Source organism: Artemia sp. Qi Xiang Cuo, chromosome 17 (genome assembly GCF_049724085.1).
Source record: "Artemia sp. Qi Xiang Cuo chromosome 17, ASM4972408v1, whole genome shotgun sequence".
Lineage (NCBI taxonomy): Eukaryota > Metazoa > Arthropoda > Branchiopoda > Anostraca > Artemiidae > Artemia > Artemia sp. Qi Xiang Cuo.
In genome coordinates this window covers 57,694,609-57,711,295 of record NC_142810.1, presented here as the reverse complement: position 1 = coordinate 57,711,295, position 16,687 = coordinate 57,694,609, and the positions used below count along the sequence as shown (strand labels likewise).

Genomic DNA, 16,687 nt, shown 5'->3' with positions numbered 1-16,687 from the left:
TTAAATACATTGGGCTTTTAAAACATTTAAAATACATTGGAATCTTTTTATCCCCTCAATCCATCTTAGGTGTAGCTATACCTGTAAACTGTCTTTAAAAACAAACACTTCTTATGGTTGTTTTAAATCTATGAAGATTTTAGGGCACCCCTAAATTTGTCTCAGTGTTGCCAAGTTGAACCATGAAAATAAATATACAAGAAATTAGTTAGCTAAACTTGGAAAAGCTTCCCGTCCGAAAAAATTAAATCTTAACTGTATGCTGATTCCCAAAGACAAGTATACCTTCAAATAAAAGCTAAACCTTCTCAAGCTGTTTTTGTGCTTTTCAGCTTTTCCTGATTTTGACCGTTTTTTTTTTTTCTTAAATTTGGTGACCACTACCAAGGCCGTATCCAAAGGAGGGGGGGGGGGGTGGGGCTTTGATGGTTAAGTTTGTGTGTAGGGGGATTCACTAATTAAAGGAAGTTAATTAATCATCGAGCTGATACAAATGTTTTACACAAGTTTTTTTTCAAAATCAACATAACACATCAATTAGCTGAATGGAATAAATTAATTAAATTTTTTCATGACACGAAGAGTTAACACTCAGGGAAGTATTTTTTTGCAAAGGGTGGAGAAGAGGAATCCATCTTTAAATTTTTTATTTTTAAGGTTAGTTAAAATAGGCTATATAAACATTTTGCTTTTATGGATAGGGTATGAAAGAATATATTCAACCAAATATTATTATAAATTAACACTAGGTGGGATTTTCGAATTAATTAAGCTTCACAGCTGGCGATTTTCAATGTTAGTTTAAAAAAGCAAAGTATTTCCAGGGAAAGTAAAGAGCGAAGTTGAAAGTTAAAACGGCCACAAATGATTACTTCACAGCCTATCTAAAATATATTGATAAAAATAGTACAAATGAACCAAGTGGTAATATTTTCCCATGTTTTTGGAATTATAGAAAACTAGCGCTTTACTGAAAACATAAAAGCGATGTACAAAAAAGGAATATTGATATAGGAGTCAAAAGTGAGTACGTAGCTTCACAATAAAAAAACTAATCTATAACGCTTTTCACGGTCTTACACGAGATGGGATATCAGTAATTTTCAGTATATAATTAAAATTATTACAACTGGCGTTTGTTAATAAAATGATAGCAGGGTCATGGCTCCTTTGGGTCCAAACCTTGAAAGCTGTTTGATAAATTTGGGAACCAAAGGGATCTAAAGTTTGGATAGCATCTTGTTAATTCCTGTACCTTTTGATAACCAATGAAACATTTCTTGGTAACGAACTGTAAGTAAGGAGTGACGCGGCTCAATAGTAAACGAAACTCTAAAAAACGGGATTTTGATATCAATAGATATATCAAAAGAATTGGCTTCATATGCTGATTCCAAACATATAAGATTCGTTAAGTTTAAATTTCCCCATCAAGTGCTACAAGCCTGATAAAATTTGCCTGATTTTCGGGAGACACACTCCTTAAAAGTCAAGGAACTTTCATGGAAATGGCACCATCAGATTCAGCGTATTAGAAAACCCTATTGTAGAGGGTTCAAGCTCACATCTTTAAAATGTAGAATTTGTATCTTTTTTGCAAAAACAAAGATCACGAATGCTTGTTTATATGTTTTGTTTTTGTTCTTTTCCAGGGGTGATCATATTGAACGAATGGTCCTAGAATGCCTGGAAAGACCTTGTCCGAACGGAATTTAATGGGTCTTGTGCTCTTTTTAAGTGCACAAAAAGATTGGAGGACATCTAGTCCCCGCCCACGCCCCTTTTTCACCAAAGTCGTTCGATCAAATTTCGTGATAGCCATATTGTTCACTATAGTTGAAAGGTCCAATATCTATGTCTTTGGAGATAACAGGGCCGTCACAGCCCCTAGGGAAAAATCTTTCAGTTATGAACTTTACCCCTCGTTTATGTAGGCTATAGAATTTGTTATTGGGAAGAATGCACCCATTTTTAGGTTGGGAGGATTTTGAATTTTCTGCCTGGTAGTTTTCCATGGAGAAGGAAGTTTCCTAGGGTGAACTTTTCAGGGAAACTTTTAAACTGGGAGAATTTGCCAGAACTTGGCAATTGCCCGGGGTTGATTTTCACCGGGACAGAATTGTCAAAAGGATCTTTCGTGGAGGGGAAGCCGGGCCGGCACTATCTAAAACATGGTAAGGAATTAAACGAAAAAAACAAGTTTTTTTCAACGGAAAGTATGGAGCTACGTTAAAACGTAAAACGAACAGAGATTATTGCGTATAAGAGGGGCGGGGTTGCCCCTTCTTAATACCTCTTTCTCTACGCTACGCTATTTGACTTTTTGTCCTAATCCTTTAAGAACGTGTTCTGAAAACCAAGGGTCGTTTTACTAGAAAAGTAAGAAGCTTTTTTAAAGTACTAAAACACTTTAGCTTAAATAGGGAGGTATTAAGTAGTCGCGACCCCCCTCATTTACGCAATAATTTCTGTTCGTTTTAAGTTTTGACGTTGCTCCTTACTTTCAGTTGAAAAAACTTGTTTTTTATGTATAAATAAGGTTTATGGCATTAAAGTAATTCCCTATATCAAGGCTGTATCCAGGATTTTTGTTAAGAGGCTAGGGGTTACTTTTGTTCTGGGGGGGGGGCGGGTATAAAAACTTTAGAAAACGTGTCACAATTTTTTTAATATGCATTTGTTACTTTTTAGTGAGGTGTATTTTCTTTGGGGGGGGGTCTAACCCGGTACAACCCCCCCCCCCCCCACTTGATACAGTCTAGCCCTGTATATTAGTTAAAACAGCCATCTAAACTGTCAAATAAAAAATATTGACTTATTTCTAACTTCAATTTAAGCTTCTTTTTTTTAGGGGGGGGGGTTCAAAGTAATGTATCAGTGAAGAGTAATCAATTGTTTATTATTATTCAGTGAAAATAGAAAAAAGGTACTTTAAATTAAAAAAAAAAATAAACAAAAAAGGTAGTTCATAAAAATATAAGTGATAAAGGACAAAGATGTTCCATTGCTGGAACATTGAGTGTCAATTTGATTTTTTAGTTGCTCGGGAGCCCTCTAGAGGGGTGCAAAAGACTAGGGGGACACATCCAATTGACGAGGTTGGAGGTCAAGAGAAGACATACTTGTTCATTATGGTAATACCATTTTATTGGATGGTTTTATTCAAAGCATTGTTATCCGACTGGGGACAAAGTAAGGTACGGAAATCACCATTGCAATAGTGCATAGTGCACTATACACTACATAGGCACTATGTAGTGTACTACATACACTACACTATGTAGTGTACATACGCACTATGTAGTGTACTACATACACTAGACTATGTAGTGTACTACATACACTACACTTTGTAGTGTACATAGGCACTATGTAGTGTACTACATACACTACACTATGTAGTGTACATAGGCACTATGTAGTGTACTACATACACTACACTATGTAGTGTACTACATACACTACACTATGTAGTGTACATAGGCACTATGTAGTGTACTACATACACTACACTATGTAGTGTACATAAGCACTATGTAGTGTACTACATACACTAGACTATGTAGTGTACTACATACACTACACTATGTAGTGTACATAGGCACTATGTAGTGTACTACATACACTACACTATGTAGTGTACATAGGCACTATGTAGTGTACTACATACACTACACTATGTAGTGTACATACGCACTATGTAGTGTACTACATACACTAGAATATGTAGTGTACTACATACACTACACTATGTAGTGTACATAGGCACTATGTAGTGTACTACATACACTACACTATATAGTGTACATAGGCACTATGTAGTGTACTACATACACTACACTATGTAGTGTACTACATACACTACACTATGTAGTGTACATAGGCAATATGTAGTGTACTACATACACTACACTATGCAGTGTACATAGGCACTATGTAGTGTAGGTATATAGTGTAGGTATGTAGTGTAGGTATACAAAGGCACTATGTATGTAGTGTATATAGGCACTATATACACTACATAGGCAAGCCAGCTCTATGTAGGGCAACACTATCCAAGACAATTTGTAGGTTTTAAGGAAGAGGTGAGGACCATATAAACAAGAATTATTTCGAGGGAAGAGATGTTTTTCGTACAGGAGAAACTAGGAGAAACGCAACAAAATACATTTAATGTGAAGTATTAAAATATTTAGGAAAAAATTGGAGTTTTGAGATAATAACAATTATTGTTGTTAATTGGCACTTAAAATCAATAATCAAATTAACCCTTGATGTTAGACTAGCCCTTTTCTCAGCCAGTCACTATATAGAGTATTAAAATATTTTGGAAAAATTTTGACTTTGGAGATCATAGCAGTTGTTTATAATTGAATGGTCCACAAACAATTTTTATTTTCTGTAGTTAATTTGTACTTAATCAATAAGCAAATTAACCCTTGATATTAGATTGGCCCTTTTCTCAGCCAGTCATTATTGAATTAGTTGCTACCCACAAGAAGTGGCTACCAAATTCAAAAGTCTTCATGAATGAAGAATCACTGAATAGAATCACTCATGGATTCACCCGGTGTTTTGGCTGGCTAAACCAACAGCGTTAGTGAATATTATTTAGATGGTGGTAGGAATTCTCTCAGTATTACCATCTATTTTCAATAATCTCGTCATTTTATTTGTCAATTCTATCTTTATCGCAAGTCTAAATAATTAGTTGGTAAAATTTCTCTTTACCAAATAAATTCTTTTTCTAAGTTAGTTGGAGAAAAAGAATTTGGTTATTTGCGATTTTCGTCTTCTTTGATTCTTTTTGTCATATCATTACGATTCTTCTCATTTAATATTTTAATTTTTTTTTCGAAAAATCTGACTTTTGATCCGTGAAATGCATAAACAGGTGGAAAACACCTCTTTGATTTGGCAATATAAATAAAGAGAAAAGAGTTACGTTATTTTTATAGCCAGTAGCCTTGACTATGATTTTATTGCATCGTTTGATACCAGATATTATAGAGATAAAATATAGCAATACGCCAGTAGTAATCTACCATGTGCGATTTCGGATTTTTTTTTATTAATAAAATATTATATTAGTCTCTAATTTTATCTTATTTATTGAGCCAGTAAGATAATGGCACTCATCATCATTCTTTTTCTGATTCGGCAAATATGTTTCAGGGGGCATCCCCACCCCCGTCCATGACATATTTTGATCTATGGTCCAGAATAGATTCCCTTCGATCTGACAGTTTAATTGAATGTGACTTGATTAGAAAAATAAAATAAAAAATAAAAAATAGATAAAATAAATAAAATGTATTAAAATAAATATTATATAATAAATAAAATAAATAAATAAATAATTATGTATACTAAATAATTATATAATAATTATGTATATGGTACTCTTTGACCTGTTTAAATAGTCTTGTCGTACAGTGCGACTAAAAAAGCTTTGGCACATTAGTAAGAAAGCAGACTTAGCAGGTATCACAGCATGGGTATGTAAACAGTAATACACGTTTGTTTCATAAATGGGGCACATGAAGGCGCCACAAAGGGAGGAATTAGCGTTGGAGAATTGACCAGCCATTATGACCGAAAAAGTTGCATGAATGGAAACAAAAGTACATTGTACTTTTTGTGGCAATATAAACTTTCTTGCTTTCTGACCTCAAAGCTAGAATGTCGAAACAAATTTATATTTAGCCACATTAAAAAAAAAAAAAAAAAAAAAAAAAAATCACTATCCAAAAGAATCACTAGGCAAGAAAAAAAAATCACAAGAAATATAATAAATTACTAGGGGTGGTAACACAGGTCAAAAATCCAGGCATCTGCTTGCTAATTTATGTACCTGACACACGTTTCTAATATAAGGTAATCAAACTTAAATTATTTTTTACTGGAAATTATTGATAGCTGCTTTACTCAACGCAATGATATACTATCATGTAACTTGAATTAGCTAATGATTCGCAAATGGTAGCGGAATAAGTATTCTGCTATCCCGACTTTGGGTGCCTCCGTGTCTCGAAACTAACAACCCGCTAAATCCAAATTTATATTCAAAGCTGACTCATGTACCGAAAGCCTGACTAGTGAGAACCCATGTTTATTGTGCTGCGAGTTCATTGTTGTTTTGTTCTGTTTCTTTTGACCTTTGACTGTTTCTCTGAGTACTACTGAGTCATATTCTCAGTGGGGGCTTCCCCCAGGCCACTCAGCGTGTCTTCAGGTGGCGGATAAGGGAATGCCCTACAGATATGTAGGGTATCTATAATGATGAGAGGCGTGGACCAAGGGAGGACCTAGACCCCAGGGAGTCCACAAATTGAAACCTGGGCACCCTCACCTAGGGGACATAAATAAAGGTGGAGGAGGAAGAAGGCCCCTTTGATACAGACTGACCTGGGCCTACCAGGTTGTGGAAACGTCCCATCAGCTGCAAACCTTCCCCCGTCAACGGGTTAAATGTGCTGAAGGACACCATCATGGGAGGTTACTCTCTAGGAGGACAAGTGTGAAAGGACGGAAGGCACACATAAGGGTGTCAACGGTCCCTGCTAGAAGCAAAAAGGATTGCCCTGCCGTTGCTCCAAAAGTAAGCAAAGAAATTTCTCATCTTTATCAATTATGATTGGGCATTCAATGAGATTAAGAACTAGGGCTACCGCGTACGGGGAAACCGACGAAAAAACTACCGCGTCCGGGGAAACCAACAAACACCCTACCGCGTTTGGGGAAACCGACGGAAAAACTACCGCATTCGGGGCAACCGATGTATTGACAGCCAACAGTGTTGGATATAAATCTAGAGTATATTTGACCAGTCCGCCTCAAACGGATGGTAGAACAGTTTTAGGTACAAGACTTACAACCAGAATTCGAATATTAAACCTCCGGATACTCGCAAAACCAGGAAAGAAAGACATGCTCCTCCGCGAAGTAAACCGTTACAAGTGGGACATAATTGGTCTTTCAGAGACATATCTACCAGGAAACAGCGAAGAACAGATAGGAGACGTGACCCTCCTACTCTCTGGCAGGAAAGATGGAATACACAGGTAGGGACTTGACTTTTTGCTGACGAAATCAGCAAGAAAATGTGTAGTGTCAGTGGTTTCTGTCTCGTAAAGATTGATGATGATCCGACTCAAAAGCAATTTCAGCAACATCTCTCCAGGTTTACGCTCCTGATTCGTCAAGATCAGATGAGGAGCCTGAAGATTTTTACTCTCTGCTTCAGAGTCTTGTCAACACCATTCTAAAGAAAAACATCGTTATTGTCCTTGGAGACTTCAATGCCATCTTGAGAAACGACAACAGTGGAAACGAAGATAAATTTGGCAAATTTGGCAAATCATGGGCAAATTTGGAATCGGGCAGATCAACAGCAGAGGAGAGCAACTCATCGAAATTTGCCGAGACAACGATCTTTTTGTGACTAACACAATGTTCAAACACCGGCGAAAGAGGAAAGTCACTTGGTGGTCCTCCGAATACAGGACTACCAACATGATTGATTACACATTGATGTCGAATCGGCAGAAATTCTCGTTCACAGACACAGTGACTCTCTCTGGTGAAAATTTTGACAGTAATCACAGCCTTCTTATGTCATCAATTCGTCTAAGGTTAGAGGTTGTTGTCAAATGGAAGAAAAAAGTCCCAAGATTCCGCGTGGAAGTCCTCGAGGACCAGAAGATGAAACAAGAGTATAGAGAGCAGCTAAACGAAAGATTTTCAAAGATCATGCAAGAAACAACTGTCCTATTTAGCCCAGCCGACACAGATCAGCTTGTGTTGCAAAGTAGCAGGGCTATATGTGAAACAGCAAGATTGTTCTCGGCCGTACATCTGCCAGAGACAAGCCATAGATTACACAGGAGATTTTTGACACGAGCAACGAGAAACGTGCTCTCAGAAACAACCAAGATTAAGAAAACTAGGATCGGTCCAAGCGATAGAAAGGACAAATCAAGAAGAGAAATCGCCAAGCACTGAAGGACCTAATAACCAAAGAGCGTAAGCAGTGCGAAGACCAATTCCAAAGAGGTAATCCGCACCTTATGTTCAAACGTGCTAAAGAGCTAGCAAATCACAAGGATACATAGTGGCTGGAACTCTTGGATAAAAATGGGCATAAAATTACTTCTCGCGCTGAAATCCTAGATCGTCGGAAAGAGAATTTCCAGGAAAAGCTAAATCTCACAGTAGATCCAGATCCTGAAATCCTTCAGATGTTTCCAGCACAAATAAATGAGGAACCCCCCCTACCACCCTTAAGGTCAGAGGTAGAAACTGCTGTGAAATCCCTCAAATCCAATAAAGCACCCGGGATCGACGGTATCCAAGCAGAACTGCTCAAAATAGAATCTGACGTTATCATCGATCTGTACCATAGGATAGTAACGGCTGTTTGGCAAACAAAATACTACCCCAAGTTCTGGTCAACATCTGTCATAGTTACCCTGCAGAAGAAAGGATCCAAAAGCCATTACGACAACTATAGTATAGACCCGTATCACTGACTTGCCAACCCGGTAAAATTCCCACGAAAATACTCCTAGACCGCATAAGAAACATGACAAGACACGTTATACCCGAGTATAAAGCCAAATTCTGTCAGAATAGATTCACTATAGACCATATATTTGTCGCTAAACAAATCATGGAACAATATTTGGAATTCGGTAAAGAATTGTACCAACTGTCCATCGACTTTAACCAAGCGTTTGACCTAATCTGGTGAGATGGTCTTTAGCTTATCTTGGCTCACTACGGAATTTCCTCTGATATTATCGATTTTATAAGGAATATATACGAAAAGACGAGAAGCATGGTGCAGACTAGGGAAGGACTCACTGAGGACTTTTCTACCTCTACAGGTGTTCTCCAAGGATGCATCCTCTCACTCCCTCTCTTTTCTGCCTATTCTTAAACAGTGCTGGCACTTGACCCCGATAACACGGGAATAGTCTTGTGAGAATACCCTTTTGACCTACTGGCATATACTGATAACATTAATTGTCTGAACAAAAAATAGAGGAACTCTAAGCCATCATGAACACTATCATCAAAGCATCTAATGCTTTATAATGAAGATAAACGCCTGCAAGACCAAGGTCATGAGGGTAACACGGCATGCAGAGACTAGTCTCCTCCCCCCCTTACCAAATTCACTATTCGGGGCGAGGAAATCGAGTGGGTCGACCAATTTATTTACCTAGGAAGTGTGCAGACATACACAAACGACTCCTTAAAAGACATCAAACGACACCTGGCTCTTGCCACCGCATGCTTCAAGTCACTGCGCTCTATTTGGAAAAATAAATACCTCCCTATAAAACTAAAGATCCGGCTATTCCGTGCCTTAGTGATTCCAGTTGAAATGTATGGAGCAGAGACAAGGACTCTAAAGGCCAATGAAAATCTCCGACTGGTGGCTTATGAAACTAAATGACTCCGAAAGCTCAGTGTCAAACGAGCAACTGCTGTCCTCCTTGGATTACCCTCAAACCATCGCGCAGACCATCGAACACCAACAGCTTCAATGGTTAGGACACGTTCAGCGTATGTCCCCAGCCCAGATGCCTAAAATAGCCTTTGAGGGAAGAACAACTGCCTCTCGCCCCAGGAGAAGACCTCCCAAGCGTTGGTGGAATAATTTCTCTGACCACCCCTCTCAAGAACTGCTGAGGACTGCAACAAACGGGGAGGCATACCGAAAATATTGTTATGATGCCATTAGAGGAAAAGCCCCGAATCGGCCAACCTGTCCGGACGAGAGTTAGGTAAGTAAGTAAGTAATGCTATGATTGAAGCCTTAGAATCTAGAATGCCAAGTGAAAAATTTTTTTAGTAGCTTCAGCCTGTTATAGCTTAAAACCTGTTTTGCACCTAAGGTGTTTTGAAATTATGACAACATATTATGATGAATGCTTCAAATTATTACGATGTTGATCCACATCGAGCAAGGAATATTTTTGTGGAATATATAAATTACTAGACCGAATAATCTAGTAAACTAGCTAGACTCCAAAGTTCCTTGACTTATCATAATAGCGGAGTAGTTTTTATGATGGCTAGCAGGACGATTCGTAACGCGACAACTAGAGTTAAAGGAATTTAGTAATAGATGCACATATTTTCTGACAAAACTGATCAGGGTAAATGTATAGTGGAAGAAAAAGGCTTTGAAGGTCAAAGCTTTTGTGGCAGGGACTTTTTTTCCATCATAATCTATCTCCCTGAGGATTTGTCCTGCTACCATGAAGTAGTACTGTATGTTACACGTAATTATTTGGTTAAAAAAAAAGAAGAGAGAACTTTCTTCCTAATTTAGTAGCTGAGATAAATGAGCGCTTGAACAATGTGTAGAACCTCACTCATCCATCCAATGACCGAAGATAAAACAGTATATCCAATCCAATAGCCAAAAAATCATGCATGTTTTTGTGACGTATGAGTCTATTAGACTATATAATTTATTTTCAGATTGCCAACGGAATAGTTCCAACATTGGAGTCTTTTGGAATCGAGGTCAAGTTCATATTAACTTGGTCTGCCCCACATGCTACAGAAAATGAGTTTATTGACATTATTGAAAACACATACAAAGATATACGAAGTAAGATTTTTTTTTGTGAAGCTCTTTATTTTATAATTTAGGTATTATTAGAGAAATAAAGTTCTGGCTGAAGCTGAATATTGTGCGGTACATCCCTGTAGATCCAACTTATCCTTTAATTACAAGTTTTAAGCTTAATTTACATATTCAACTTCAGCTTTACTCCTTTTTTAGATTTATTTATTCATTTATATTAGTGACTGTTGTATAATTTTTTGCTATGATAGTTTATTTAATTTCTGTTCGTTTTGGGTTTCATTTACTCTTTAATAGTAATTTTTGGTTGTTTTGAATTTGAGTTACTGTAGGTTTCTATTTCTTCTGATCTTAATTTTAATATGGCCTTTACTGATCTATAGAACACTTCTTTTTTGGAAAGTTTTTTTTTTTTAAATTAATAATTACACTCGATCAAACAAGTCGAATCCTGTTTTTGTTGAATCTAAGATTTTGGTAAATCCAAGGCCGAATACAAGGGGAGGGGGGGTGTAGGGGGTTTGACCCCCCCCCCCCAAAAAAAATAATAGAAAAATACTGGGTTATGGCGGAAGCTGAATATTGTACGGTAGACCCTCGTAAACCCAACTTGTCCTTTAATTAAAGGTTTTAACCTTGATTTATATATTCAACTTATGCTACACTTGTTTTGAGATTTATTTATTCATTTATATTAGTACCTGTTGTATTTTTCTTTTGCCATGATTGTTTATTAATTTCTGTTTGTTTTGGGTTTCATCTTTTCTTTAATTGCAATTTCTGGTTGTTTTGAGTTTGAGTTATTGTAGGTTTGTTTTTCTTCTGATCTAAACTTTGATATGGCCTTTAATGATCTTTAAAAAATCTCTTCTTCGGAAAGTTTTTTAAATTAAAAATTGCATACGATCAAACAAGTCAAATCCTTTTTTGTTGAATCTACGATTATGGTGAATCCAATGCCTAATACAGGGAGGGGGGTAGGGGGGGGGTAGGAGGTTTGACCCCCTCCCCCCATTTTAAATTTTTATTCCTGTTGAAACCATTATAGGAAACAATTGCATCAAAGAGCCCTAGTGCATTCTGAACTGAGTGTCTTTCCGATTTCCATCGTATTTCACGTGATTTCACCGTGGCTCATTAAAGCTCACTTTCTATTGTGAGTCGTTTGTGAGATATCTTTTTCAGAACTCTAGATTTGAGCACAACCGAATTCCTCCTTTTTAACATTTTTTAAATGAGACCTTAATGGATTTCAATGGGGCTACTCGGCTGCTGAAATCGCTAAGAAAGATTTTTCTACCATGAATGAATTACGTGCGGAACATTGACAACGTGACTCGTTGGAATCCAACAGAGAAGTTAGATTCTACAACTTTTTTGTGCTGAAAAATTCTTTTTTTTGTTTTTGTATTTTTTTAGTGCTATATGTATATAAGAGCTTAGATGTCATTTCATGACGAAAACTATTTGTATTTTGTGTTTTTTTTAATTTTTTTGCAAGTGTGTCCTTGTGAGGCTAAGGGACCACTCCTGGTATTTATCAGTGAGATAGGGGAGGTTAAAGCACTTACAACCGAGCATTAGTTAAAGTTATGGAGGAGCTACCCAATCTGCAATATGGATAAAGTTTCCAACTTCTCCCTACTGAAAGGTGGTCAGTTTTAACAGTTGATATACTAGCTGTTATTTAACAGCATCTATTCCCTAATTGTTTTAGGGAAAAATAACAATAAAAATTAACTTACTTAGTTGTTCAGCAACCACTTGTAATATTATGAGCAACGCCTGAAAGAGACGTTTTCCGCTTCGAACCTGGATTCTTGATACCAGATTGGGAATAACCAATGGAACAAAAAAGTTTATAAAGCCTGTATACAAAATTGGATTGTTGAATTGTAAACTGTCGAGCAGCAAAATTCATGAACCCACCCCTTGACCTGGCAAAATCCATAATTCAAACCCACAGTATTTTTTCAAGCGAAGTTGTCGAAGTTCCAATCTAGATTGTGAACTGAATTGTCAACAAACCAGGATTTTGTTTTATAGATTGTCAGTGGAGCAACATTTTAATTATTTAGATTGATATTATAACCCCATATATAAAATCCAAAATAAGTTCACAGTCCAGTTTGCCTTTAGAAAAGGCCTAAGATTGACCACACAGATTTGAGGCGGCAAGACATGTCTAACAGAGTTGCCAGCTCTTCAAAAGCTAACTTGCTTATACCACAGTTGAAACCTGCCGCTAAATGAAATTACTAGGGCAAAACGTTAAAGGTCGATATTTGAACTGGAAAAGCAGTTTAATCTTCCTGTTTATCTCAACAACAGCCCTGGGAAACTGCCTTAGAGGGACAACAATTTCGAAATTATTTTTACTTTTAAAACCAGTGGTTCATGAGGATCTATTCTTCATATCACTTTCGTGATTTCACTTCATATCACTATCCATTATTATATCCATTTATAATGGATATATATCCATTATCCAAATTTGACCTCAGACGCATACTTGTCCCTAGAAATGTGAAACAAATATCAAAATAATTCCTGAAATGAAATATTCATACACCTTCCACTGGTGTCAATTTACTAAATCGTACGGTAAGGAGGGTAGTATATTTTTTATTATTTTTTTTTTAATGCAGATGTAAAAACGAGATGTTTTTCAAAATCTAGGGGATGGGACATTTCTTAACGGCATCGGAATCTTAACCATACATATTCATTTTTCTAAATGGAAACATAAAAAGATGTTTTGTCAAAATCCTGAGGTAGATTATTACCCAATGACCCCTCCCTCAGCCTGAACCCCTGACACCGTCCTTGGCTTTCTCACTGATTGTCTTTCAGATAAATTGTTCAGCTGTTTCGTGGTAATGAGCAGTATGTCTGAGGCTACCCTTGTCAATTGAAACAGAAATTGAAGAATAACACCATCATGTATCGTACAAAAGCTTTAGCCTAAAAAAAAATCTGCTGCATAAGTAAAATATTCTGTATGATAAATATGCGTAGTATAAAAAATATTGGTACTTGTGCATTATATCCTAAACAGCGCTATATACTGTACAAGGAAATGCTACAGGAAACTAGTCAAACGGATATTTGCAATGGATAAATGGGATCGCAAAGCGTGATTTCTTATTGCGTTTACAATATTTAAACTGTTGTTTTTTGGGGTTTGGGGGGGGGGGGGCAAGGTACCTAGGCTACGTTAGGTACCGTATATAATATATGCTATGCTTTATCCCCCCCCCACCCCCCTAATGTGCAAATATATAGCCCAAATTTGTTTCTAAACTATTATTTTTTCATTCTATTTTATTTTATTTCATTAGCATTAACGAAACTTGACTTTTTCGTGTGTAGAATAATGCACAAGTACCAAAATTTAACATAAAACAACATAAAAGCACACATACCTATCATACGTTATTTATTTTTGTTAAGCATCACCTAACAAAAATTTGGAGAACTGTTTATATTCTAATTTTGAACATTTATTAAGAATGAATATACTAGTAAATTGTGTAATTTAATCACTAAATTGTATGGTTAATTCAGTTTATTAGCCTAATATGGAATAAATTTTCATTTATGGTTGAGGTTTAAGTGCGATTCAATCCCTCTTTCTAGGGCTATAATGAGAGAAATGTTGAAATGGCTAGGGTAAGTTCTGCGGATGAAAGATGAAATATTGCCAAAGATTGTCCTTTTCGGCCAACCGTCTAGGGCTAAACAGAAAGCAGGTTGGTTACGGTTACGGTGGGAGGAAATCGTAAAGAATCATTTAAGGGAAATGAGAGCTTCCTAGGAGAGTGTAACGAGGTATGTTTTGAATAGACTGGGATGGAGGATGGGTTTGCTTAGCCATGCTGGCCTAAGGCGGCTACGGGCTGTGGTGATTTATTAGTAGTAGTAATGGTTGTAGTATGGTTTCCTTCAAATTTATTCGTTTAAACGTATTAGAAATATACTGGGTAATTTAAATTTTTAATTTAAACTACTTATTCAATTGTGACTCAATCATAAGTGATCCTCTATCTCTGGGATGTCAATTCACAAAACATGGGATAAGAGTAAGGGTTTTGTTAAGACTAGATATTTCCTCAAATCCAGGATATAGGACGCTTCTTTTCGATTTTAAAAAGAAAATACGCAAATAGTGCTATCCAAAATCTAGGAGAAACAATTGTGGCAAAATCATCTTACTTACTGACCGTAAACACGTAGTTTGGTTTCACTTTCTAGGGCTATGGGCTATAATGAAAGACACCTTAAGATCTTTATTTCTAGGGCTTCATCATGTTTACGGATGAAGGATAACACGCTGCCAAAAATTGTAAATTTTGACCGTCTATCTGAGGCCAGACAAAGACACAGGATGCCATGATACGTCGTCGAAATTATTAAAAGGATTTAACCGAGATAGAAACATCATGGGAGGAACTAAAAGGAAAGCTTCGAACAGATTTGGGTGGGGGAAGAGAGTATACAGCTATGCTGGCCTTAGGTGACTCAGTGCTACGATGAATTGATAGTAGTAGTATTAGTAGTTGATCCTAAAAATGCTGATCTGTTTCCCCTCCCCCTCTCAATTGGCACAACTGCTCTGGCATCTCATTAGGTTTGGCAAAACCAAATCTATTTGGGGGGAAATATCCTGTGATAAAACATTTCCGACAATTCGTTTAATTTGGCTGTTTCTTTAATTTTGTTCCTTTAAAACCTGTTCTGTTCTCTCTCTTCCTTTTAAATCCCTTGCTGTGAGGTCTGTGGGAAAAACAGACTATCTAATCAAGGCTTTTGTTTTAAGGGATCTATTTGCTTTAACTTCGGCTTCACTGTTTATTATAGTTCGTTTCAGGATTTATGTCGTAATTCATAGTAAATTTCGATCGTTTTATTCAAGCAATTTTTCTTGCGGAAAATTTTGGTGTTTCCACTAACAGCATGGATTTATTATTATAAACAACAAATAGAACAATTTTTATACAAGGGGAAATTTTTATACAAGACAGTGGGACGCAACTTTAAATGAATATTTCGACCCTATATCCAAGGGCCGTTCTCAGCAAAACAAATGAATCAAAAACCAATATAAAAGAAACTCACATTAAAATTCAATCGAGAAAAAAAAAAATCAAAACAGCCCTAGCATCATTAATTCAAGGAAGTTCAACCAGGACTGGTACACCAAGCGTAGTGAAAAAAGTCAGTTCATTCAAATGGAATAAGAACCACTTACTGACAAGCTCTGAAAGCTAATCTTGCATTTTTTGGCAGCCAGCTTAGAAGGTCTATCCGTAACAGGTTGAGTGGAATTGTTTACTGTTTTTTTTAATATAATTAGTTAAATCATTTCTAATTAAATTCCTATAAAAGGCATTAAGATAATATACGCCCAAATCCCTATTTAAAGAAGTATTACTATTTATTTCCCCAACAAGTTAAAAGTGCTGTTGTTACCTCTCTTATCGATCGTGCCCGAAACATTTGCTCCGAATCTCACATCACAGATTATGTAAATTTTATTAGAGACATACTTTTTGGATAAGGTTATGATATTGTCTTTATTAACAATACATTTAGCCGAAGATTGGCAAGACACTCCCGTAAAATCAAGGGTCTTATACCATGTGAAGTTCCCGCCAAGCCCTCAAACATAATTTACCTTCCATATATTCCAAAAGTCATTAAAAAATTAAAAAAAAGTTTGCACACAAAATAATTTTTATGTAGTATTTACAAATAATTCTATAATCATGAATCTCCTAAACTCTGATAAAGGTATAACCGCAGTTAGTCGCCGAAGAGGGGCTTATCAAATACCATGTGACTGAGGCCACTTTTATGTTGGTAGAAGCCATCAAAATTTAGAAAAACGCCTACAACAACACAAAGATTACAAAACTAAAACTTTAAATTCTAATAGTACAAATATTTCTTTTGATTCTGCTTTAAGCAGTCATAATATTGATAAACCTAGCCATAAAATGCTTTTTGAAGAAACTTGCCTTATTAAAAATGATTTAGGCATAAAACAGGTTGTTCGAGAGGCAATTGAAATCAAAATCA

General features: G+C 36.4%; 1 protein-coding gene across 1 annotated transcript in view; it reads left to right on the top strand.

Annotated features, from left to right (window-relative positions):
* Positions 1 to 16,687, top strand: part of LOC148942401 (receptor-type guanylate cyclase Gyc76C-like) — a 398,466-nt gene that overhangs the window by 22,015 nt on the left and 359,764 nt on the right. The window contains exon 4 of the mRNA XM_089103313.1: positions 10,498 to 10,630. Within this exon, the coding sequence (XP_088959439.1) occupies positions 10,498 to 10,630 (133 nt within the window). The remainder of the gene's footprint in view (positions 1 to 10,497; positions 10,631 to 16,687) is intronic.